General features: G+C 40.2%; 1 protein-coding gene across 7 annotated transcripts in view; it reads right to left on the bottom strand.

Moving 5' to 3' along the window:
• mon2 (MON2 homolog, regulator of endosome-to-Golgi trafficking) overlaps positions 1 to 27,256 on the bottom strand; it is a 165,089-nt gene that overhangs the window by 97,584 nt on the left and 40,249 nt on the right. For 5 of the 7 annotated variants that reach the window (XM_072268246.1, XM_072268241.1, XM_072268242.1 and 2 more), the window contains exons 2-5: positions 25,804 to 25,867; positions 16,005 to 16,132; positions 14,893 to 15,024; positions 4,374 to 4,503 (exon numbers count right to left, since the gene is read on the bottom strand). In XM_072268246.1, coding sequence (XP_072124347.1) covers positions 4,374 to 4,503; positions 14,893 to 15,024; positions 16,005 to 16,132; positions 25,804 to 25,867 — 454 coding nt within the window. The remainder of the gene's footprint in view (positions 1 to 4,373; positions 4,504 to 14,892; positions 15,025 to 16,004; positions 16,133 to 25,803; positions 25,868 to 27,256) is intronic. The other 2 variants (XM_072268244.1, XM_072268245.1) reach the window with 2 other exon arrangements.

Here is a 27,256-nt window from a genome sequence, read left to right on the forward strand (position 1 = left end):
TAGGACTAGCTTGGTTAGCATGGACTAGTTGGACTAAAGGGCCTATTTCCCCACGGTATGAATGTAAGATTATGGACAATAAGGACACAAAGCTTTCTCACTGAGATCTTCCTTCCGTTAAATTAACATACAGAGCAATGAAAAAAAAATCTGGCAAAATATACTGGTTAGGAGCATCATGATTCGACTTGCAAAAGCAATATACAAGGACTGATTTTGGTATTAAATCAAATGATGCTTAAAAAATGCTGTAACAGTTTAATTAACAATGTTCTCCTGGCAGGAATGGTCAGGCAGAACAGCGACACAGCAGCAAACGTGAAAGGCACAGATATCAGGTGAGAATGTTAACTAGCTGAACAGATCGGTCTACTGATCAAATAGCTTCGATTCAGTTCAAGAAGTGGGAGTTTAGTTCAATAAAGGACAAAGAACAAGAGAGCCACGATGAAAGATACAACTTGCTGGGCAACTTTGAGCTGACAGAGTTCCACCGGCTCCAAGGGGGTGTGCCTCAACTGAGGTGACTGTTGACGGCGATGTAGAGAGGCACCAGGAATTAAGAGTATCCTCCCTAGCTGTGAAATGCAAAGCACCTAGTTCATGCTGCAGTGTTAGGGTTGAAAGATGGCCTATCAGTTACAAATAGCCAACAAAGGAATCAAAACAACAGACTTTTGACTATGGTAGATGAAGAAATGGACATTTCACTGACACCATGGAATAAGTTTTTCAGCCAGCATACTAGGGTGTGTCGACACAGATCAGGAGCAGGCAATTTTTAAACTGCTGCTTGGTGAATTTGGGTATGTAATTGCACTTTACTTACAAACACATGAACACACCTTTTCAAAAGGAGTAAAAAAAAAGTAATGTTAAGTTTTCCTATTAAAGGGACATTACTATTTGATCCTAAACTTCATTCTGGGCATAGATTTGGAAAATAGAAGTACCTGATTTTCCTTCACAAATCTCTTCTCCTAAATGATCAGAAGGGAATTTTCCTAAAGTTAAACAGCTATGTAACAAATTCAACTACTTTCTGATATCTAAAAGCAAATAATTGTAAATAATTATTTGTCTTCATTTGAGGGAATACATACAAAGTGGTGGAGGAACTCAGCAGGTCAGGCAGTAACTATGGAAAGGAACAAACAGTCGATGCTTTGGGCCTAGACCCTTCATCAGGACTGGAAAGAAAGGGGAAGAAGCCAGACAGCTTGCCTTCATTTACAGTAATGACCTCTCAATGTGACATACCTGGATTGATGGCTCACCCACTATGACTGGATTAATACAGCCACTGACAGGCAACCAACAATTAAAAATAATTGGACACCTTCAAAATTCTGACAATAAATCAATAACTTGTTAAAGTTTTCACTAAATATTTTTGTTCCTTCTTTTGAGATCTATCGATGTCAACAGCTGGGGTTTACAAGAGAACAATTTGAGGACAATATTTGTGCTCAATTCTTACTTGAAGGGATGTAAAAATTAAGGTGAGAACTATTATTATTTATTCTTTGGGCAAGGTAATGCCCCAAGTGTTACTTCAAAAGTGTATAAAGCTTGATTAACTTTCATTTGTAAGACTTAAAGTTTGACTTTTTCAAATCCCAGATATTATGGGAAAATGTAAACAAATGTTATGTAAACAAAGTTTAGTGGATTATCATGAACAAACACAAGATGAAAATTAACCAGAATAATGTGATGCAATTTTAAAAAGGTGGAACTCAATGTCAGAGAGTTCTGCAAAATAGAAACAGGCTCTTTGACTCACTACGTGTATCTCTGCGAACCATCATGCCGATCTATGCAAATCCCACACCTGCATTAATTTCATATTTAACTGCCTTGTTCATTGAAGTACCTGCAAAGTTGCCTCTTAAATGTTGTTACTATTGTTCTAGCATCTCTTCTAGCAGCTTGTTCCAGATGCCACCTACTGTGTGTGAAATATTTACCCTTCAGATTTCCTCTCTCTCAGCATATACCTACGCTCTTCAGTCCTGCTACCATGGGGAGAAAGAGTCAGGCTACCTATACCTCTCAGAACTTCAAACACTTCTACATCATCTGTCAGTTATCTGCCCTATTATACCTCTCAGAACTTCAGACACTTCCACATCATCTGTCAGTTTTGCTCCAGGGGAAACAGTCCCTGCCTATTTTTGTGATCTCTCATTTTAATACAAGCAACATCCTTGTGTATCTGTTCTGCATCTTCTCTAGCTTAATCACATATTTCCTGTAGTATAGTGATCAGAACTGCACACAATACCTAGTGTGGCCTAACATTCTGCACAACTGTACAGTGCTGATGTTGAAAGAGGGTTGAAAGCTTCGAGTTCCCAGGAGTGACCATTTACTTACTGCCTGTTATGCCGCTGGCTTTTAGGGCAGCAATGAAAGTCCTCCATTATTGTCTGTCCATGCTGACACACACCAATATAGAAGTATTCTTCATTGCTGTTTCCATAACAATTTCTTTTGACCAGTCAGGGTTGTTAGCCCTGAGTTGAAACCCCAAACCCGGAGGACCAGTGGACCACCCTTAGTTTGGTTTTTACCCCTTTGACAGGGTTAGCATGGGTGACCCTACCAAGAGCCAAAACATAAAGCTCTGACTCCAGTCAACATAGCTCTCCAGGTCACTGAGGCACGTAAGCCTCCAAACCATGACAAGGGTGTGGTCCTCTTGGAGGAGCAGTGAACATCACCAAGAGCTTATCCTGATTCAACCATGTACATGTCACAGCCAAGAAAGCTCACCAATGCCTCCCACTTCTCCAGGAGGCTGAAGAAAATTGGCATGTTCCCATCAACCCTTACCAATTTTTATTGATGCACCACACAAATCATCCTATTTGGATGCATAACGCCTTGGTATGGCAACATCTCTGCATGTGACTGCAAGAAACTGCAGAGTTGACAGTACAGCTGAGTACATCACCGGAACCGGCTCGCCTCCTATGGACTCTGTCTATACTCCTTGCTGTCTCAGTAAAGCAGCCAGCATAATCAAAAACCCAACCACCCTTGGATGTTCTCTCTCCTCCTCCCTCCCATCGGGGAGAAGATACAAAAGCCTGAAAACACATACCACCAAGCTCAAGGACAGTTTCTATCCTGCTGTTATAAGGTTGTTAAATAGTTCCCTGGTAAGATATGTTGGACTCAGCCTCACAATATACCACATAATCATCTTGCACCTTATTGGTTACCAGCATTGTACTTTCTCTGTAACTGTTACATTTTTTACCTCAAGTCACTGTATAATGATCTGATCTGTTTGAACAGTATGCAAGACAAGCTTCTCACTGTATCTCTGTACACGTGACAGTAATAAACTAAGTCGAGTTCCACAACAGCCCAGCTCTTCTACTCAATGATGTTGTGCCGGGCTAAATTAGTAATCAAATATCCAATTAAACATCCCTTTTGCACACACAGTGTCCATATCCTTCAACTTCCTACACTTTCATGTACCTTCTAAGAGACTCTTGAATGCTTATCATCTTATGCCTCAAACCCCACTCAGACTGCATTGTGGGGATTCCCCACTCAGTGTAAAAACAAAATTGCCCCACATATCTTCATTGAACTTAATACTTCTTACCTTAAATTCATGCTCTCTGGTTTAGACATGTCAACCCTGGGGCCATGTAAGTATGGTCCACCCACTTGCTGTTATCTATCCTCTTGGTCACCTCTTCAAAATCTTAATCAAACCCGTAAGACATGATTTACACACAAAGTCATGCTGACTATTCATAAATTAATCCCCATGTTTCCAAGCATAGACAAATCTGTCCAATAACTTTCCTACCACTGACTCAAGGCTCACTGGTTTGCAGTTCCCTGGCTTACCCCGTTGATCTTCTAAATTCACAAAATTAACTATTTTCAAGTGTTTCAATACCTTACCTGTTGCTAACAAATTACAAAACTCTATGTCAGGATCCAGCAATCTCTTTCCTTGCTTCCCAACACATGTTAGGATACACCTGATCAGATCCCAGGTAGTTTCACAACCCTGATCAGAGCATTGATATACACGTTTATAACTGTCCTCTGCCTTGAACTCACTACCTTCAATATACTTCTCCAAAGCAGATACAGACAAGTACTCATTTAAAATCATACCCATTTCCCATGGCTTCATACAGAGTACTGTGCTGGAGTGTTCTATGTTCTATAAAAAAAAAATAAGGCGATCCATTCAGTAATCATCTTTCAGAAGAGTGTAGAGTCCTGTTTGATCAAAAGTTTGTTTTGTCCATTCTCATATCTAAACAGTGTATTTTGTCTGGTGAAAAACTATTACTCACAAACGGGAGTTATAATCAATTAATATATTAACCAACCTTTATGTTGCTCATCTTCAGCATCCATTCTCTCAAAGACAACTGTAACCACTTGGCGTACTGTTGCTGCTGCAGTATTATTGGTGATATTGTCTTTGGTAAAATGCAGTCGAAAGCAGAGTACAATTGCCTGAACAAAATTTTAAAGGTGAATTTCAATGAAAGTTAATCTACAAACATGTAAAAAGTATTAAAAACGTATAATGGCAATTTGGGTCAGATAGTCTAAAGACCACTTTTAAATTGGCATTTCAAAATATTAATTATTTTATCACTTCCCTAATAGAGTGGCAGAGTGGAGATACGTCTCTACCAAAGGAGGTGCAAGGCACTCCTTCCTTCTGCTAACCGGCAGGTCACTCTTGGGGAAGGTGAATTGATAATAGTTGAGGTCACCTGTCTTGAACAATGGCAATTAAATTTGCCAAGAACAATCATGGTCACAGAATGACCATGATCACCTACATTATACAACATGACACAAAACAAACTTCTCTAATAAAATACCATCTTAAGTCATCATAGAGGGAATTGTTTTGTAGATTTATGTAGAGGAAACTTAAATGGAGGGAACCAATTTGAAAATTATTATTTTGTCTCTATTAAATAAACATATTTCTACTGAAGTGCAAGTGAAAAGTTATTGCACAAAACACTAACTCTGCTTTTTCTTTTACAGATGTTGCCTGATGTATTGAATATTTCCAGCATTCTGTTTTTATTTCAGCTTTCTTGCTAAACTGTTTATGTTCAGATATGGCAAATAGAAATTAATATACTAGGTTTAAGATGCGCTTTATTGGTGACATGTACATTGAAACATACAATGAAATGCTTAATTTTGCACTAACGACTATAGTCTGAGGATTGGGCTGAGGGCAGCCTCAAGTGCTGCTATGCATGTGCTAACAGTGGCACTAACAGCATGCCCACAACTGAATAACCCTAACCATATGTCTCTGGAATTTGGGAGAAAACCAGAGCACCCAGAAAAAACCCACACAGTCACAAAGAGAATGTATGAACTCCTAACAGACAGTGGTGGGAATTGATTGTTGGTGTAATGCATTACACTAACCACTACCCTACTGTGCAGCCTCAGGTTAAGAAAAAGCGTTAAAGAAATTGACAGTGACAATGGACTCATCAACTGGATTAAAAATACAAGCTAGATATAAGCATAAAATGCACAAAGAGCCAGATTTTGGAAGATGACTAATTTATCACACTTATAGTCATTATTTGCCATTAGCTATTAAAGTTATTAACAACTAAAGAACAGATTCAGGAGGCATTGATCAAAATAATTATACAAATATTCCAAAATAAACAAAATGGATAAAGATGGTTAATGAAACTGCAGATAATATATCTGCAAAAATACAACATTTGCAAACAGAAGAACTAATCTTGCTCATTTAGTTTAAATGTAATGACATCCAAATGGTGATTTTAGTCAATATACTTAAACAGGTCACTTTACCTGAAACTTCAGTATTTTCATCTGACCATATTTTAATGGTATATAACATATACAATCAAAGCATAGCTAAAGGTGGTTTAGTATGTATCTAGTTACATTACATCCAACACTGGGATAATACTGTGATAATACTGGGCATCAGGTATTGGATCAGTTCATTAGAATTAACATCTCTTAACTTGTCTACAATGGAAACACAGTTAATAAAAATTATGAAATTAATTAGGCCAGTTAAATTTTGCAAGGTAATGTTTTGTCCTGTAGCAAAAATGTACTGTAAGCTTTGAAAGGGCAAGTGAAAAGTAATCTTACTATATATGCTTAAAACTTGCATCTACTACTGAACGTAAACACGAGGAATTCTGCAGATGCTGGAAATTCAAGCAACACACATCAAAGTTGCTGATGAACGCAGCAGGCCAGGCAGCATCTGTAGGAAGAGGTACAGTTGACGTTTCAGGCCGAGACCCTTCGTCAGGACTAACTGAAGGAAGAGTTAGTAAGAGATTTGAAAGTGGGAGGGGGAGCAGGAGATCCAAAATGATAGGAGAAGACAGGAGGGGGAGGGATGGAGCCAAGAGCTGGACAGGTGATTGGCAAAGGGGATATGAGAGGATCATGGGACAGGAGGCCCAGGGAGAAGGAAAAGGGGGGGACGGGACCCAGAGGATGGGCAAGGGGTATAGTCAGAGGGACAGAAGGAGAAAAGGGAGAGAGAGAGAAAGAATGTGTGTATATAAATAAATGACAGATGGGGTATGAGGGGGAGGTGGGGCATTAGCGGAAGTTAAAGAACTCAATGTTCATGCCATCAGGTTGGAGGCTACCCAGACGGAATATAAGGTGTTGTTCCTCCAACATGAGTGTAGAGGAGGCCGTGGATAGACATATCAGAATGGGAATGGGATGTAGAATTAAAATGTGTGGCCACTGGGAGATCCTGCTTTCTCTGGCGGACAGAGCGTAGGTGTTCAGCAAAACGATCTCCCAGTCTGCGTCAGGTCTCGCCAATATATAGAAGGCCACATCGGGAGCACCGGACGCAGTATATCACCCCAGCCGACTCACAGGTGAAGTGTTGCCTCACCTGGAAGGACTGGCTGGGGCCCTGAAAGGTGGTAAGGGAGGAAGCGTAAGGGCATGTGTAGCACTTGTTCCGCTTACAATGATAAGTGCCAGGAGGGAGATCAGTGGGGAGGGATGGGGGGGACGAATGGACAAGGGAGTTGCGTAGGGAGCAATCCCTGCGGAAAGCGGGGGGGGGGGGCGGAGGGAAAGATGTGCTTAGTGGTGGGATCCCGTTGGAGGTGGCGGAAGTCACGGAGAATAATATGTTGGACCCGGAGGCTGGTGGGGTGGTAGGTGAGGATCAGGGGAACCCTATTCCTAGTGGGGTGGTGGGAGGATGGAGTGAGAGCAGATGTGCGTGAAATGGGGGAGATGCATTTGAGAGCAGAGTTGATGGTGGAGGAGAGGAAGCCCCTTTCTTTAAAAAAGGAGGACATCTCCCTCGTCCTGGAATGAAATGCCTCATTCTGAGAGCAGATGCGGCGGAGACGGAGGAATTGCGAGAAGGGGATGGCATTTTTGCAAGAGACAGGGTGAGAAGAGGAATAGTCCAGATAGCTGTGAGAGTCAGTAGGCTTATAGTAGACATCAGTAGATAAGCTGTCTCCAGAGATAGAGACAGAAAGATCTAGAAAAGGGAGGGAGGTGTTGGAAATGGGACCAGGTAAACTTGAGAGCAGGGTGAAAGTTGGAGGCAAAGTTAATGAAGTCAACGAGCTCTGCATGCGTGCAGGAAGCAGCGCCAATGCAGTCGTCGATGTAGCGAAGGAAAAGTGGGGGGCAGATACCAGAATAGGTTTGGAACATAGATTGTTCCACAAGGCCAACAAAAAGGCAGGCGTAGCTAGGGCCCATATGGGTGCCCATAGCTACACTTTTAGTTTGGAGGAAGTGGGAGGAGCCAAAGGAGAAATTATTAAGAGTAAGGACTAATTCCGCTAGACAGAGCAGAGTGGTGGTAGAGGGGAACTGGTTAGGTCTGGAATCCAAAAAGAAGCGGAGAGCTTGAGACCTTCCTGTTGGGGGATGGAACTATATAGGGACTGGACATCCATGGTGAAAATAAAGCGGTGGGGGCCAGGGAACTTAAAATCATTGAAAAGTTTAAGAGCATGAGAAGTGTCACGAACATAGGTAGGAAGGGATTGAACAAGGGGGGATAAAACCGTGTCGAGGTATGCAGAAACGAGTTCAGTGGGGCAGGAGCAAGCTGAGACAATAGGTCTGCCAGGACAGGCAGGTTTGTGGATCTTGGGTAGGGGGTAGAAACGGCAAGTGCGAGGTGTGGGAACTATAAGGTTGGTAGCAGTGGATGGGATATCCCCTGAGCGGATAAGGTCGGTGATGGTGTGGGAGACAATGGCCTGGTGCTCCTTAGTGGGGTCACGATCGAGGGGTAAATAAGAGGAAGTATCCGCGAGTTGTCACTGTGCCTCGGCAAGGTAGAGGTCACCTGCCCAGCTCTTGGCTCCATCCCTCCCTCTCCTGTCTTCTCCTATCATTCTGGATCTCCCCCTCCCCCTTTCAAATCTCTTACTAGCTCTTCCTTCAGTTAGTCCTGACGAAGGGTCTTGGCCCGAAACGTCGACTGTACTTCTTCCTACAGATGCTGCCTGGCCTGCTGCATTCACCAGCAACTTTGATGTGTGTTGATCTACTACTGAAGTTGGAACTTATTCTCTGACAACACCCTCCACTTTTAGAAGAAAAATTTCAAAAGAACATGGGTTTGAATGTGGACTGAGCATAGTTGATGTGAAGCAACACACATCAAAGTTGCTGGTGAACGCAGCAGGCCAGGCAGCATCTCTAGGAAGAGGTACAGTCGACGTTTCAGGCCGAGACCCTTCGTCAAGACTTCTTCCTAGAGATGCTGCCTGGCCTGCTGCGTTCACCAGCAACTTTGATGTGTGTTGCTTTAACTTCCAGCATCTGCAGAATTCCTGTTGTTTGCATAGTTGATGTGAACATAGATATAAACCAATAATGTGCACAGGGCAATTTGGACATGATTTGATGATCAATACCTGTATTCTGAGGCAAAACAGAGTTTCATGGTCTTTAGCATATTTACCTGGGTATTAGAATTTCAAACAAGGAGCAGAAATTTTGCAAACCTCAGAATCAACCAATGACGTCAAATCAAGCAGCATTCAAGGGTGAAGTACTCCCTCATGGCCACATATGTGCCAGGTGCATTGAGATGCAGCTCCTTCAAGACCGTGTTAGGGAACTGGAGCTGCAGTTTGACAACCTTCAGCTTATTAGGGAAAGTGATGCAGTGATAGACAGGAGCTACAGGGAGGCAGTTACCCCAAGGCTACAGGAGATAGATAAATGGGTGACTGTCAGGAGGGTGAAGGGGGGACATCAGACAGTGAAGAGCACCCCTGTGGCCATCCCCCTCAACAATAAGTACTCCAGTTTGAGTACTGTATGGGGGGGGGGAGGGGGGAATGACAATTTACCTGGAGGAAGTAATAGCAGCCGTGCCTCTGGCACCGAGTCTGGGCCTGTGGCTCAGAAGGGTAGGGAACTGAAGAGAATGGCAGCAGTAATAGGGGACTCTGTAGTAAGGGGGCACAGATAGCCGATACTGTGGACATGAAAAGGAAAAAAGATGGTAGTTCCCCCCCCCCAGGTGCCAGGGTCCATGATGTTTCTGGACATGCCCACAATATTCTGAAAAGGGAGGGTGAGCAGCCAGAAGTCGTGATACATATTAATACCAATGACATAGGATGAAAAAAGGAGTTCCTGAAAAAAGAATACAGGGAGTTAGGAAGGAAGCTGAGATGCAGGACCTCAAGGGAAGTAATCTCGGGATTGCTGCCTATGCCACACGACTGTGAGGATAGGAATAGAATCAGGTGGCAGACAAATGTGTGGCTGAAGAATTGGGGCAAGGGGCAGGGACTTAGATTTCTGGATAATTAGGATCTCTTCTGGGGCAGGTAGACCTGTAAAAAAGAGACGGGTTGCACTTGAATCTGAGGGGCACCAATATTCTTGTGGGCAGATTTACCAGAGCTGTTGGGGGTGGTTTAAACTAATATGGCAGGGGGATGGGAAGCAGTCTGATAGAGCTCAGAATAAGTCAGCAGGTTTACAAGTCGATGATGGGTGTAACATGAATGTAAGGAAGGACAAGCCAATGATTGGGTACAAATACAGACAGAGCAAAGAGTTAAATTGTACCACAGAGGCAAAATACAAAAGGCCGAAGCATGCAGGACTGAAGGTGCTGTATTTAAATGTGTGTAGCATTCGGAATAAGGTGGATGAACTCATGGCACAATTAGAGATTGGTCGGAATGATGCTGTGGACATCACTGAGTCATGGCTGAAAGAAGGCCATAGCTGGGAGCTTAACATCAAAGGATATACTGTGTATCAAAAGGACAGGCAGGAAGGCAGAGGAGATGATGTGGCTTTGTTGGTAAGAGATGAAATTACATCTTTAGAAAAAGGTGACATAGGGTCAGAGAATGTGGAACCTTTGTGGGTGTAGTTAAGAAATTGCAGGTAAAAGAAACCATAATGGGAATAATATATAGGCCTTCAAATACTAGCCAAGATGTGGGGTCAAGATTGCAAGGGGAGCTGGAAAAGACATGTAATAAGGGTAATGACACAATTGTAATGGGGTACTTCAATGTTCAAGGGGATTGGGAAAATCAGGTTGGTGTCAGATCCCAAAACAGGGAATTTGTTGAATGCCTACAAGATGGCTTTTTAGAGCAGCTTGTTCTTGAGCCTTCTCATGGAAAGGCTATCTTAGATTTGGTATTGTGTAGTAACCCAGATCTTATGAGGGAACTTAATGTAAAGGAACCCTTAGGAGATAGTGAGGATAATATGATTGAACTCAAACTGCAATCGGAGAGGGAGAAGCATTAACTTAAATGTATCAGTATTGCAATGGAATAAAGGCAATTACAGAGGCACAAGAGAGAAGATTGCCCAGGTGGATTACAGGACGATACTGGCAGGGATGACTGAAGAAGTTTCTGGGAATAGTTCACAAGGCATAGAGAAAGAAGTTCTCAAATGTTGGTGGTAAGCAATTGCCGCTGACAAAGGAAGTTACGGACTTCATAAAAGCCAAGGAAAGGGTATATAATGTAGCAAAAGTGAGTGGAAGGTTGGATGATTGGAAAACTTTTAAAATCCAACAAAAGGCAACTAAAATAGCCATAAGAAGGAGAAGATGAAATGAGGGCAAACTAGTGAATAATATAAAGCAGGATACCAAAAGTTTTTTCAGTTAGTTGATATTGGACCACTAGAAAATGATGCTGCTGAGATAGTAATGGGGGACAAAGAAATGGCAGATGAACTTAATGGGTACTTTGTATCTGTCTTCACTGTGGAAGACACTAGCAGTGTGCCAGAGGTCTGTGAGTGTCAGGGAGCGGAGAGAGTGCCACTGTTATTAAAAAGGAAAATGTGCTAGGCAAATTCAAAGACCTTAAGATGGATAAGTCACCTGGACCAATTGGACTATATCCTAGAGTCCTGAGAGAGGTTGCTGAAGAGATAGCAGATGCATTGGTTACGATCTTTCAAAAATTATTTGATTCTGGCATGGCTCTGGAGAACTGGAAGATTGCAAATGTCACTCTACTCTTTAAGAAGGGAGTAAGGCAAAAGAAAGGAAATTAAATTATAGGCTAGTTAGCTTAACCTCAGTGGTTGGGAAAGTGTTGGAGTCTATTACAGTATTAAGGATGAGGTTTCGGGGTACTTGGAGACTAATGATAAAATGTCAAAGTCAGCATAGTTTCTGTCAAGGGAAGTCTTACCGGACAAATTTGTTAAGAGTTCTTCAAGGAGGTAACAAGCAGGGTGGACAAAGGAGAGGCAGTGGATTTACTTAGAAGGCATTTGATAAGGCACAACATGAGGCTGCTTAACAAGATAAAATCCTATGGTGTTTCAGGAAAGACACTGGAATACATAGAGGAATGGCTGACAGGCAGGAGGCAGCAAGTGGGAATAAAAGGGGCCTTTTCTGGTTGGTTGCCGGTGACTGGTAATGTTCCTCAGGGGTCAGTATTAGGACCGCTGCTTTTTACATTGATTGTCAATGATTTGGATAATGGAATTTATGGCTTTGTGGCAAAGTTTGCAGATGATATGAAGACAGGTTAAGGGGTAGGTAGTGTTAAGGAAGCAATGTGATTACAGCAGGACTTAGACAAATTGGAAGAATGGGCAAAAAAGTGACAGATAGAACACAGTGTTGGGAAATGTATGATAATGGATTTTGGTAAAAGGAACAATAGTGCGGACTATTATGCAAATGAGGAGGAGGTTCAAACATTGCTGGTGCAGAGGGACTTTGGAGTCCTCGTGCAAGACTCCCAGAAGGTTATTTACAGGTTGAGCCTGTGGTAAAGAAGGCAAATGCAATGTTGGCATTTATTTCAAGGGGAATAGAAAATATAAGGAAGGAGATAATGCTGAGCCTAGTCAGGCTTGGAGAATTGTCAACAGTTTTGGGCCCCATATCTCAGAAAGGATGTGTTGTCATTGGAGAGGAGATTCACGAGGATGATTCCAGGAATGAAGTGGTTCACATGAGGAGCGTTTGGCAGCCTTTGGCCTGTACTCACTGGAATTTAGAAGAATGCGGCGGGATCTCATTGAAACCTACCGAATGTTGAAAGGACTAGATAGGGTAGATGTGGAGAGAATGTTTCCTACGTGGGGGTATCCGGAACTAGAGGGCATAGCCTCAAAATTGAGGGGCAACCTTTTAGACTAGAGGTAAGGAGGAGTTTTTTTAGCCAGAAGGTGGTAAATCTGTGGAATGCTCTGCCACAGACTGTAGTGGAGGCCAAGTCCGTGGGTAAATTTAAGGCAGAAGTTGATTGATTCCTAATCAGTCAGGGTATCAAAGGACAGGTGTATGGAGGTTGAGTGGAATCCAGGATCAGCCATGATGGAATGGGAACAAACTCAATGGCTGAATGGCTTTATTCTGTTCCTGTGTCTTATGGTCTTATAAGTATCAGCTGCATTTCACTGTGCTGATTAAACATCTTTACAGCTAAAGATCATATGGAGCTATTTTCAGATGTGAATGGACTGACACTGTCCTAAGCGCTACATACATGAGATCATTACCACCAATCAATCACATCAAAGACACAAGGGCTCGTGTTTAATTGTTGATCCGCAGCAATTTTGACAAGAGATCAATATTAAATAATAGTATGACATCAATAAAGCAGCAAAAGGGAGTAAAAGACATTGATATTATACAAACAAAAAATGAAAAAGAATTCTAGAGGTTTTCTTTGAACACTCAAGGATACACCAATTTAATTTCTGATAACCAGGAGAAAGAAAACAAGTGGCCATATTGGCAAATAAAAATAATACTGATGACAGAATCTCAACAGCCTTCTTTCTGGAGGAAGTCAGCAGGTGAAGCAACACCTATGGAGAAAAAATAGTTGATATTCATTCTCTCGCCCCCCCCCCCCTATTCCTGTTCTGGTTACCCGCTCACCCTTCTGCTCTCCTGCCCATCAACTCCCTCTGGCTCCCTTCCTCTTTCATGGTCCACTGTCCTCTCCCACCAGATTCTTTCTTATTCAACTCTCTTTTCACCTATCACCTTCCAGCTTCTTAATTCATCCCCCTCCCCATCCACCCACCTTGCCCCTCACCTGGTCTCACCTATCACCTGCTAGCTTCCATTCCATCCCCTTCCCCCACCTTTTATTCTGGCTTCTGCCCCCTTCCTTTCCAGTCCTGATGAATGGTGATGGCCAGAAACATCGACTGTTTATGCCCCTCCATAAATGCTGCCTGACTTGCTGAGTTCCTCCAACTTTTTATGTGCATTGCTCAAGATTTTCCAGCATCTACAGAATCTCTTCTGTTTACCTTTCCTTCTGCAATGGTGCTCAGTAAGTCTTTAGCATGCATCTTATATAGAACGATTTTCACAAACCAGTTAGATACTTGGTTCACATTCAGTCAAGGCAAAAAATTCCTCTTCCTTTTATCCCAAAAATATCATTCATTCTCTGAACACACACACAGAAACTTGACCTCAAATTCATATATTGAAATTCTAACGATATTGTGTTAATTTTCTTTAACTGTCAATCTACTGTTGGATCCAAAGATATCATTTCCTGTCCAACTTTTTCAAATTTAAAGGATAATTCATATAAATTATAACAAAGGTTGTAATAAAAAATAATCCTCCCCCCATACTATTCTCTCTAAGCTGTGTGGTGTGTAACTGCACAGTAACTGAAATGCTCCTGCACACATACCCTTTGTTACCACGCAACTGGAATTTTCTTTTATATAATGTGCAGCTTTTGAAATTATGATAATATAATATTGAAGTCTATGTTAATACCATTGTGAAATACCCTGTAATTGTGTTAATGAATTTAACTGATAAATTTTCTAAATAATAAACATGCCACAATCTTTGAAACATGTTAGAGCTTTAGCATACTTACATTGTAACTTGAAATACTGATAACACTGTTGCAACTTGTAACAATAAACACAGAAGTCAGTAGCTTGTTGTTAATAAACTGCAGGTCCGCTAAACGCCGATGCCACCTACTCAAAGCATTTTACTTTTGCCATTGTGCTTGTGAGTTGTTTTGACTGCCTGACATCATTTATTTGTGTTGCGAGATGTGGTTTGTGTTTTCCGAAGTGAAAAATTCTATACTCTGACTGTTTTGGTAAGTGATCAAAAGTATGTGATTTTTCAATTTTCATTCTAAATATTCAAAGTATGCATATTACAAAAAAAAATTACTGCACAATTTTCAGGCTGTGTAAAAAAAGTTCCTGCTCAGAGCAATGGTTGGTCTCTGCAGCTATATTAAAAAAATTAGAATCAACATTCAGAACTTAATATTATAAATAATTAAGCACTCATTTTCTCTTGGTTCAGGTGAGCTGATAGCTCCCTTACCTTACCTTAGCAAGGGAATCGTCATGTACCACAGTATTTGTTGTCAAAAGGACCAGGACCGTTTGAAGAAGCTTGAGTTCCTCCAGGCCATTTTCCATCAATTGCCACAGCATATTAATGATATTCCCAGCAGCAGCCTATCAAACACATACCAACCAGATAGTAAGCACCTACATTCAATTTTATAAACTCAGTACAGCAAGGATGCAAACTGGATACACATAATATTAGGGATCTAAAGGTTCTAAAAATTAACTTTAATAGTCATATGCACATAAAAACATACATTAAAATGCATCATTTACGTTAATGAGAAACACAGTCCAAGGATGTGTTGGCGGTAGTCTGTAAGTGGCACCACACTTCCAGTACCAGTATAGTGTACCCTCAACTCACTAACCCTAACTTGTACATCCTTGGAATGTGGGAGGAAACCAGATTACCTGGAGGAAACCCACACTTCTTCTCACTTACAACTTTCATTTTTACTGTTTTTATTGCAAATCAGTACATTATTTAAAAGTTATGATATCACTCAGAGTGAACGTCATCTGCAAAAATAAAGTTAAAATTAGACTAAATACAAATACTGGAAATGCTAAGCATATCAAGTTACAACTGAAGGCTCCATAGCTGCGCTATTTAGGAGAAAAAGTGCAGACTCTAGCATAAAGTCTCATGTGAAAGGTTGAGCAGGCAAGGAATTTTTGTTCAAGAGGACTGAAAAGTAACGAAAGGTCATTAAAATGATTGGTTCCATAAAATGGGCACAGACATTGCTTGCAATTAGACGGAGGAGGACAGATCGATTTCAATGAAGCATATGAGGGAGAGAGGAATTAAAACTGTTATAGACTGAGATGCTACAGTGTGGGAGAAAGCTAGCAAGGAGAATTAGTGTGGACCTGATATTGTTCATTTTATGTAGTTTCTCAGTTTAAATTAAAGACTCTGATTCAGTGATGGATTTCTACTCACCACATAACCAATTGATCAAAATAAAAATCAGCCTTTAATAATGATAAATGCTTGGATGCCCAAAAGAGGCCCAGTAAATACAGCAACAAACCACTTTTTGTCTGCATCAGATGATCTCCATAGTTGATTTTCTACATACCTCTGAAACTACTTCATGAGACATGAGTCTCTGAATTGCTGACAGGCATAACTGAGCAATCTTGGGTTCCTTAGTTCCACATCCCATGAGCAATGGCTGGACAACCTCAGAGCTGCTTTCCTTCAGGGCTGGTAAAGAATGAATAGGGCTTTAATAACCAAATTGCATCTTTACTAGTATTAATTTAGAATTAGACTGACTACACAGATGCTGTTACATTTATCAAAAATGCCAGCAGTGCCAAAATGCAGCAGCTCACTTTTGCAGTTTATTAGGAATTCCAGCAGAAATCCATACTATCATGATGCGTGTAAACTTACAGTGCATGAGCCAACTTGGATACCTGTATTTCAGAGCGAATGTACAACATGTGCCCACACAACTCTTTGATGTCCCGTGAGTTTTTGCAGCTTAACTTCCTCTGTGATTCCATTCAGGAATGTTCTTCAAATTTTAGTGACGTTTGGAAAAATTAGTATCTTCAATCATTAAATTAAAAGTTCAGTCAAGAGATGTGTCAGCTTTGGGCCACTGAGATACAAGCAACATGAAAGTTGCAAATAACAACATGTGGCTCTTCAAAGTGAAATTAGTGTAAGATTTAACCAGATCATCAGTATCCATCTATCGATCGATAAGAGCATGGAGTAGCCCCTCCAGAAATACTGCCCCAGCAATCCCCACAACCCCTATTAACCCTACCCTAATCATAGGACAATTTATAATTACCAACTAACCTACCTAGCACACCTTTGGACTGTTGTAAGAAACCCCATGCTTTCCACCAATGTTCCATCTAATATTTTTTTACAACTGCGCAGATCAACCTTTGCTCTGAGTAGGAAATTTTTACACAACCTGAAAATTGCGTGGTAATTTAATTTTTTTGTAATATGCATATACTGTATAAATATTTAGAATGTCAATTGATAAAAAACACATACTTTTGATTTTATTTATTAAAAGGTATAATGAAATACAGGACAACGAAGAAAATCTTTCATATTTTGTAAACTTTCTCTAGCTGTGTCCAATTCTAGCTGCATGATAACAAATGTTATGTGCACGGGAGCATTTCAGTTATTGCATGACTGCACACCCCCTGCAGCTTAGAGGGAACAGTGCTCTTCTCAGGGAAGATGTACAGACTCCTTATAGACTGGTGCCATGCCGGAATGGAACGCCGAACTCTGGAACACCCCAAGCTGTAATAGCGATGCTCTAACTGCTACGCTACCGTGGTACCACTCCATCCCAGAAATAAATGGAATAGTCAGGATTTGTATATACATTTTGAAAACCTTGTGTGAAATTCTTGAAGTAAGGTGAATGACAAGGAAAATTTTGCATGGGTAACAGTTATAGCTGTCAAAGAACAAGACTTTCCCCAAAGGAGAAACTCTCCAGTTGTAGTTCATCATCTTAACCATGTCGTGACCATTAAAATAAGTTCAGATTTGGCTAAAAGACAACTAGCCACATTTAAAATCTGAATATTTCAAAGAGCAGTGTATTTGATGTAGCCTACATGGGTTTTATTAAGGATTTTGACAAGATTCAACTTGTCACACAGGACAAACAGAGTTTACAAAAAAGTACCAAATAAGACTCAAAATTGAAAAGTAAGAGGGAATGATTAACAGATGTTATATTAGCAGAAGGCGGTCACCAGGGTCCCACAGACCCTTGATTTGGAAGCCATAGTTTGAGTATTTCATGCAGTTCTAGTCACCATGTGATCAACTGGAGCCTGTACAGAGATTTTTTGGGACGCTGATTGCATTGGAAACATTTTAGCTATAGAAAATCCTAGATAAGAAAAGTTTGTTTTCCAGGTATGAAGAGAGAAGACCAAATTGAAGTGCATAAAATTATGAATGGGTTGGATCAAGTAAGATCAATTGCCCTTAGAGGTAGCAAAAAAAACAAAAGGATATATGTTTCAGATGATTGGCAGAGGATTAGAGAGGGAAATGACGAGAAGTGCTTTCATGTACAAAGATGTACTGTAGTTGTCTGGAACTCTCCATCTGAAAGGAAGGTAGTGGCAAAAACACATTTATAAAGCACTTGAATGCTTACTTGAAGACCTGTGAGCTGAAGGGCTTTGGATCAAGCATTAGAAGAATGATCTGTTAAGAGCCATCCAACAAAGATAAGATGAATCCTCATACTTTAACAGACTCCACTTTCCCTGACTTAGACCATAAGCCATAAAACATAAGAGCAGTATTAGGCTACCCAGCCCATCGAGCCATTCTATCATGGCTGATTTATTATCCTTCTCGATCCTATTTGCCTGTCTTCTCCCCGTAACCTTTGATGCCCTGACTAATCAAGAACCTATCAAGCTCTGCTTTAAACATATTCAATGACTTGGTCTCCACAGCTGTCTGTGGCAATGAATTCCACAGACTAATCACCCTCTGCTAAAGAAATTCCTTCTCATTTCTGTTATAAGTGGACGTCTCTCTATTCAGAAGCTGTGCCCTCTGGTCTTAGATTCACCCACTTTTGGAAACACCCTTTCTACATCCACTCTATGTAATCCTTTCAATATTCAATAGGTTTCAGTGAGAACATCCCTCCCCCCACACCACTTCTTCTAAACTACAGGCCCAGAGACATTAAACACTCCTCATACACTTACATTAACCTTTTCATGCCCGGAATCATCCTCATGCACCTCCTCTGAACTCTCTCTTTCTTAGATATGGGGCCCAAAGCTGCTCACAGTAATGAAAGTGCAGTCTGACAAATGCGTTACAAAGCCTCAGCATCACATTCTTGCTTATATATTCTAGTCTTCTTGAAATTAAACACTAAAATTGCATTTGCCTTCCTTACCACCTACTCAAGCTGCAACTTAACCATTAGGGAATCCTGCACAAGGACTCTCAAGTCCCACTGAACCTCTGAATTTTTAACATTTTCTCCACACTTAGAAAATAATCTACAGCTTTACTCCTACCGAAGTGCATGGGCATAAACTTAAAGTTCAACTTTCAACGTTTGAATGGCTAATTCTTTATAGAGATGCAGAACAAGAATGGGAAAGTGTCACTCAGTACTCGTGTAGGAGGAGGACAAAAGACAGAGTGGACTAATCGGTAAATCAACCCTTGCCTTCTTTTTTTTTGTTATTTATTTTTTTTACTGAAGTTCATCATCAAACAAACATTTCCATAAGATGTATTTCAGATACTGTACATATATTTCATATAATCATATTTGCCACAAATCTGCACATAATATTTATCCGACGTATACACCTATAGAAAAGAGACAAAAGAAAGAACAAGAAAAAGGAAACAAACTATGTACAAGTAGGGAGTGATTTTTTTTTTACAACATATTCATTGATTTGTGAGAATAAAATCAGGCCTATGACATGTTATGTAGTTAAACCATTTTTCCCAGTATGAATCGAATTGTTCAAACTTATGATTAACAGATGCTGTTATCTTCTCCATTTGTAAATGTCCATTGTAATTTCCATCATGCGTTTAAAGTTGGGCTCTCCCGTGATAACCATTTCCTGGTAAGAGTCTTTTTACCAGCCACCAGCAGTATATTCATTAAATATTTATCTATTTTCAACCATTCTTGAGGTACACATCCAAAATATATGGTCTTACTTTCTAAGGGTATTTCACATTTTAAAATGCCTTGTAGGGCATTGTGTATCCCACTCCAATAGTCTTTGATAATGGGGCAATCCCAGAAAATATGATAATGGTTTGCATTTTGATTTCCACAATTTCTCCAGCAAACAGGGAGGTTACTATCATAATGGGATTTCTGAGAGGGTGTAATAAAATATCTCATCAAGTTTTTCCATCCAAACTCCCTCCATTTCTGTGAACTGGTATACTTCCATTGATACTTCCATATTATTGTCCATTCTTCCTCAGATATAATTATCCCTCCTTCCTACTCCCATTTTGTTTTAATGTATGAAGTCCAATGTGCTTTAAGATTTGACAAACCCTTATACATGCTTGAAATGATTCTACTACTGTTATCTGAATTATAAGTTTTTCTAAATAGCTCTATCAAACATGTACTTGCCTTGGTTACATTTTTTAACCCTCCTATTACCGCACTGTCGCATCTGTAGATACCGATAAAGGTCCTGTTTTTCTAATAAGTGTTTCTCTTGAAGCATTTCAAAACTGAACAGTGTTCCTGCTTTCATTATATTGCAAAGAACTGTTATTCCTTTAGCTGTCCGGTCCTTAAATCTAGCATCCAGTTTATTCGGCGTAAAATCAGTCATATGCACACCATTTAAGAATTGCAATATCTCCCTCTATCTTATATTCTTTTATAATAGTTTTCCATATTTTAAGAGTCCATTTCACCCATGGATTATCAATAGTACTTATGTACTTTTGTAGGTTGTTATCAGCCAAAATTGCCTGTATGAGGATGGGAAGTATCCCCTCCTCAATGTTTTTCCATTGAGCATCATATGATGGGTTGCACCAACGTATCACAGCTCTCAAATGTGCTGCAAAATAATAATCTCTAAGAGAAGGTAGGCCCCATCCCCCCTTTTCCTTGGCTAATTGCAAAGTTTTGAGACAAACTCTAGGCCTTTTACCTTGCCATATATATCTTGATAACATTTTGTTCCATTCATTGAATTGATTCTGATTAATCTCTATTGGTAGGGTCTGAAAGAGATATAATATTCTGGGCAATATATTCATTTTAATAGATTCAATCCTTAAACTGAGACCAAGAAAAGGAATTAGGTTCCATCTTGTTACAGCTTCCTGAATTTTTTTTATATATAGGCTGATAATTGCATTCCAATAAGTTTGACAAATCTTTTGGCATAATGATGCCCAAATATTTGAAAGACTCTGTTTGCCATGCCCAGGGATATCTACTTTCAATTTCTCTTGGTGGGCTATAGTTATATGAAAGTAATTGGGTTTTATCTATGTTGATCTTGTGCCCTGATAATTGACCATATTGTTCAAAGGATTTCCTCAATTTAGGTAAAGAGTATGTTGGTTGCCCTAGATAGATCAAAATGTCATCTGCGTAACAGGCCAATTTATGCTCTGTCCCTTTAATAGTAATTCCCCTAATATCTTCATTTTGTCTGATGTATTGAGCTAATGATTCCAGATATAATGCAAAGAGTAGCGGTGACCATGCACAACCCTGTCTCGTGCCCCTTTCTAGGGTAAAACTATTTGATAAATATCCATTGATTTTAATCCTGGCAGTAGGGTTGTCATATAGTGCCTGTATAGTTTTAATAATTGTGTCATGGAAAGCAAATCTATGTAAAATTCTGTAAAGAAAATTCCAATTAACCGAATCAAATGCCTTTTCAGCATCCATGCTTATCACTATTGCTTCAATTTCATTTTTTTTATATGATCCATAATGTGAAGTGTCCTTCGTATATTGTCTTGTGTTTGGCGTCGTTGTATAAAACCTGTCTGATCATTATGTATCAGTATGGGTAGAAACTCTTCTAATCGTTTGTCCATGATAGAGGTAAATATTCTATAGTCCACATTAAGAACAGATATTGGTCTAAATGATCCACATTCCATTTTATCCTTGCCTTCTTTCGGTATAGCTGAGATTATCGCTTCCTTCCAGCTGGGTGGCACTTATGCCTTTTTTAGAGCCCAGTTCAGTGTGGGGAGTAAGACAGGAATTAACTCATTTTTAAATTCTTTGTACCACTCTGCCATATACCCATCTGAACCTGGTGACTTGCTTAATCTAAGCCTACTAATTGCAGTTTTTAGTTCAGCTTCAGTTATGTCAGCAGTCATTGTTCTATTTTGTTCTTCACTTAAAGTGGGTAACTCTAGAGAATTCAAGAAAGTGTCAATTTGGGTTATGCTTCCCCCTGGAACTTTGGAATATAGAGTTTTGTAAAACACTTCAAAAGCTTCTTGAATTTCACTTAGCTTATGTTTTTTTTTATCACTTTTGTTCTTGGATCCCTACTTCTATGAATTGTATTTTTGCTATCTTTTTCTTCAGTTTCCACGCCAGTATTTTCATAGACTTAGATCCACTTTCATAATGTCTCTGTTTCAGAAACATTAAATTTTTCCTGAATTCTTGCGTAGCCAAACTATTAATTTCATTCCTATTTTTAAAAAAATTACCTCTAATGTATCCTGTGCCAAATTCAATTTGTTTTTTTCTAGTTCCTTCAGCCTATTTTGTAATTCCTCTAATGTTTTATTCCTTATTTTTTTCTTATATGAAGATATCGCTATAATTTTCCCTCTTAAGACAGCCTTCGGAGTATCCCATAGAATGGAAGGTGAAACCTCTCCATTATCATTGAATTCTAAATAAACACTAATTTCTTTTTTAATTTATTCCTTAAAGTAGGGATCATTGAGTAGACTTGAATTTAGTTTCCAAATAGTATTCTTTGGATGTAGGTCAAAATCAACAGATAAATATATAGGTGCATGGTCACTTACATCTATTGTCCCAATTCCACAGGTGTTTATTTTGTCTTTGTCTTTTCCAAATGTTATGAAATAGTCCAATCTTGTATATACACAGTGGGGGGCAGAATAATGAGTGTAATCTCTTCTGTTGGGGAAAGGTCCTTCCATATATCAATTAAACCAACATCCTCGAAAAGTGTATTAACTCTCTTATATAAGGATTTTGTTTCATAGGTTTTTCTATTGGAAGAGTCTAACTTTGGTTGTAATTGTAAATTTAAGTCTCCCCCACATATCAGGAGACCTTCTGTTTCCGTTACCATAGAGGGAGGAGAAGATGGTGGCGCGACGCAGCTCGCAGCGGCCACTCCTGTGGTGATGTCTGTTATTTGTCAAGTAGGGTGCCGTGCACAATTCTGATCTGATGGAGACGGACGTGAGAGCACGGAGGAACATCTGTTGAAACTTCTGAAATGCCTGTTTCACTGCTGCTGCTACTGTGTGGTCCAGAATCTCTGGGGGGAAGGTCCCGAGTCCTCGGCTTTGCTTGTTGCTTGGCGGCCGGGGCGGGGTCAAAGTGCTCCGCAGAAAATGGTGCTTGGAGAGGCTGTGTCTGAGGGGCTGGTTGGAGGCTCAAAGTTTTCGGACGGGCTCAGAGTCCGCTGCGGTCAGGTGCTTCCAATGGTGCTGCATTGGCAAGTTGGCGGCGCTTGGAGGCTCATGGCAGGGGGAGTTCCTCCCTTCTGCCGCCTGCGTGAGATGACGGGGCTATCGGGACTTTGAGACCTTTTTTTACTGTGCCCATGGTCTGCTCTTTATCAAATTATGGTATTGCTTTGCACTGTTGTAACTATATGTTATAATTATGTGGTTTTGTCAGTTTTAGTCTTGGTTTGTCCTGTGTTTTCTTGTGATATCATTCTGAAGGAACGTTGTATCATTTTTAAATGCATGCATTTCTAAATAAACGAGGACTGAGTGTCCCCATAATCTAATCTAATTAGCAATTTTCTGAAAGAAACTAATATCACTTCCTGGGGGTGAGTATATATTCAATAGAGTAACTGAATTTCCATCTATATTCCCCCTCACCAGAATATATCTGCCCTCCTTATCTCCCATTTCGAATACTTTTTCAAAATTTAGCTTGCTTGAGATAAGAATAGCAACTTCTCTCCTATGTCCTGACTTATTGAGGAGAAAAACAAATTAGTGAAACCCATTCTCTTTAGTTTTCCATGCTCATTATCACTTAAGCGAGTTTCCTGTAAATATACTAAATATACTACATGGGCTTGTTCTTTTTTCATTTTGGATAGAATTTTACTTCATTTGATTAGATTTAACAGCCCATTGACATTAAGAGAAATGAATTTTACTTTGTCCTTAGCCATGTGTATTTATCTATCAATATATCACTGAAATTAGCAGAATAAAACTTAATCGATCTACCACCTGAACAAATAAGAACCAAGAAACGTGAATAATTTTAAAAAAGGCAATGAAAGTGTGATTCCAAGGCTGAGGTCTCTAGTAGATGACCCTGGGTTGAGCTAGAGGAAACGTCTAGCCGTGGGGGATAGCCCCTCCTCCCTGTGAGCTGGGGCCCCTATTACAGTACCCATAAAAGTAAGTGAACAAGTCTATGTCCATTACACAGAAAAGATTTCCCTGTGTATTCCTCCCATATATATATTCTCATTTAGGTGGAGAAAAAGGAGTGAATGAATTAATTAAAAAATTGAGTAATATAAAATCCACATTATAATAAGTATTTCTTGAAATAGGTATAGCACCAACTAATTTTGCTTCCATTTATCTTATCAACACTCCTCCCATTCCCTGCTTTCTCGGTTCTGTTACTATTTCCCAAGCAGATCGGGATAACTGCTCAGCCAGGCTTTCCCTCCGTTTGATCACCCTGACGGGCAGCCTTCTGTTCCTCATGTCTGTAGTCGCCTCTTCCACTGTCTGATACAGTTGCATACCATCCTCATAAAACACTTGCAGTTTAGCAGGGAACGGAGTTTGGAATCTAATCTTTCCTTGCTTTAATATTCGCTTTACTGCAGAGTATTTTTTATGTTTCTGCAGGACCGTCGGGGGGTAATCTTGATCGAAATATATTAATTTCCCATCCAAAAACACCCTCTTCTTACCCCAGGCCCTTCGTAGAATCTCCGCCTTGGTATTTTATCGAAGGAATCTAATTACTATTGAGCGTGGCTTATCTTCTGTCTCCAGTAGGCCTCAGGATGAGTGCACGATGCGCCCTCTCAATTTCAAGCTCCATAGTGGAGGGTATCTCTAGCGTGTCATGCAGCAACTTTCCTACAAACTCCATCATAGGCAAACCCTCCGCTCCTTCGGGAACAACAGGAATTCTGCAGATGCTGGAAATTCAAGCAACACACATCAAAGTTGCTGGTGAACGCAGCAGGCCAGGCAGCATCTGTAGGAAGAGGTGCAGTCGACGTTTCAGGCCGAGACCCTTCGTCAGGACTTCGGGAACATTGTATATCCTGATATTTTTCCGTTGTGATCTTCCCTCCTAATCAATCAGTTTACTTTCTTGTTGATTTAATATTTTTATCGTCTTACTTAGTATCCGTTCCACGTTTTGCACGCGATCTTCCACCTTCTCAATTCGAGTCTCTGCCACCGCTATTTTTTGATTGACGTTGGCGAGCTCTGACTTGATATCGAGTTGCTGTTTGATATCTTTTTTGAATCCCCATATCTCTTCCAGAATTTTTATCATATTTGCCGCTTGACCTGCACGAGGTCCATCGTCAGCTTTGCCGCTGCGCGCATGTATAGGAGAGCCGCGCGCTGTACCTCTGTCGTCCATAGGCTCCGCAGTGATGCTTTTTTTATCTCCATTCTTTTCCCCCATTCTTGCCTCCCTTATCTATTTTCGAAAGATCTTATATTTGATGGATTAACGGGGCAATATATGCATTTTTCCAGAGGAGCTATTAGATTTAAGTTGCTATTCTGGACGATGACGTCACCGGAACCCCCTTGCCTTCTTATATAATCCATTTCTTGCAGGAGGTGATCTCACCATTTTCTAAAGCACTGCCAACTTTAGTGGCTCAATTCTCAATTTACACTGAATTATTTATGGCAGCCTTTCAAAAGTCCTAAAACCTATGGTGTTTAACCCCTGGCTGGCTGATATTCACTTTTAATCACTGTTTGGTCTTATTGGAAATGATAAAGAAATTTAAGATAAATGCTAACAATTTCAGAACTCTGTACACATCTCATAAAATATTCTTACTACAAAACACTTGATGTTGCGTAATCATTTTATTAAACCAAAAATGTTTTGCAAAGTTTATACTTACCAGCTAAAATATCCGTATTACGAGCTGCTATAGTCTTAATCTTCACGATTCCAGATTCAGCAGCCTGGTAAAATCAGACAAAACAGAAACTTGAGAAAAATGCTGGTGGGAAGAAGCTCCTCAAAAATGATCCCACTGAATATCTCAGTACTTGTTATGATTGCATTATTCTATCTGCCAAAAGCAGGACTTCCCGGTGACCAGCCATTTATCACCTCATACCTTGTCTAGGTAGCCTCCAACCTGAGAGCATGAACATCGAAATCTCCTTTCAGGACTTTTTTTCCTCTTCCTTTCTCCCTTCCATCTTCTTTCATTCTGCACTTGGCCTCTTACTTCTTCTCCTATCACCTGCCCGTTTCCACTCCTCCTCTCTTATTACATTCCTCCACCTCCAACCCTTTACCTTTCCTGTACACCTAGATTCACGTACCATCTTCTTGCATGCTCCTCCTTCCCCTACCCCACCATTTTATTCTGACATCTTCCTCCTTCCTTCCCAGTCATGATGAAGGGTGTCGGCTTGAAAGATCCACGTTTATTCATTTCCATAGATGCTGCCTGATCTGCAGGGTTCCTCCGGCATTTTGTGTGTTGCTTGGATTTCCAGTACCTGCAGAATCGTCTGTATTTATTACACTTCGTTGCTTGTGTAAAGAGGAACTAATGAGATAATTTGATGATGATTTTGTGTCTATAAAAATTTAGAGACTGCTTTTCAAATAAGTTTTCTGGTCTTTTCCTCAAAAATAGAAACTACTGGTAAAGGGTATTTATTGTACCAATAAAATAATTAAGAAGCCAAGGTACCATTAGCACATACAAGTGTGGAAATAAGTACTAATGAGCAACATGCTATCTGTGAAAGATATTTCCAATTCAAAACAAATTTTATCTTTAATTCAAGAGTAATGGTCTATCCTAAATAAGTGAAACCTGCTACGAAACCATGCTTAGGTCATTCCGTCCCAAAAAAACTGAATCTCACTTAATAAAAGTGTAACACAGGAAAATAGGAACAGGAGTAGGCCCCCAGGCCCCTCAAAACTGCCCTGCCATTCAACATGCTCATATCCACTCCTGTACCAGTCAGCGTAACTTTCAAATATTAGCTAATTTTTCATATATACAATGACCTTGCCTTCACAACCTTTGGAGCCAGAGGATTCCCAGGATTCACCAGCAACAGATGCAACTTTACACACCTGAAGTTTAAATGACCAGCCCTTATTTTATTGGTATGTCCCTTTGCTTGTGATTCTTCCACTGGTAAAAGCATCTCAGCATGCATCATGTCAAGCTCCCTAGGATCTTAAGTGTTTGAATAAGTTTACCCCTCATTCTTCTAAATTCCAAAGAATACAGGGACAAAACTATATAGCCTCTCCTGATCGGAATACTCTCTCATCCACACATTAGACCAATGAATCTCCTTTGACTCCCTCCGATGTTA

Source organism: Mobula birostris, chromosome 9 (genome assembly GCF_030028105.1).
Source record: "Mobula birostris isolate sMobBir1 chromosome 9, sMobBir1.hap1, whole genome shotgun sequence".
NCBI classification, from domain to species: Eukaryota; Metazoa; Chordata; class Chondrichthyes; order Myliobatiformes; family Myliobatidae; genus Mobula; species Mobula birostris.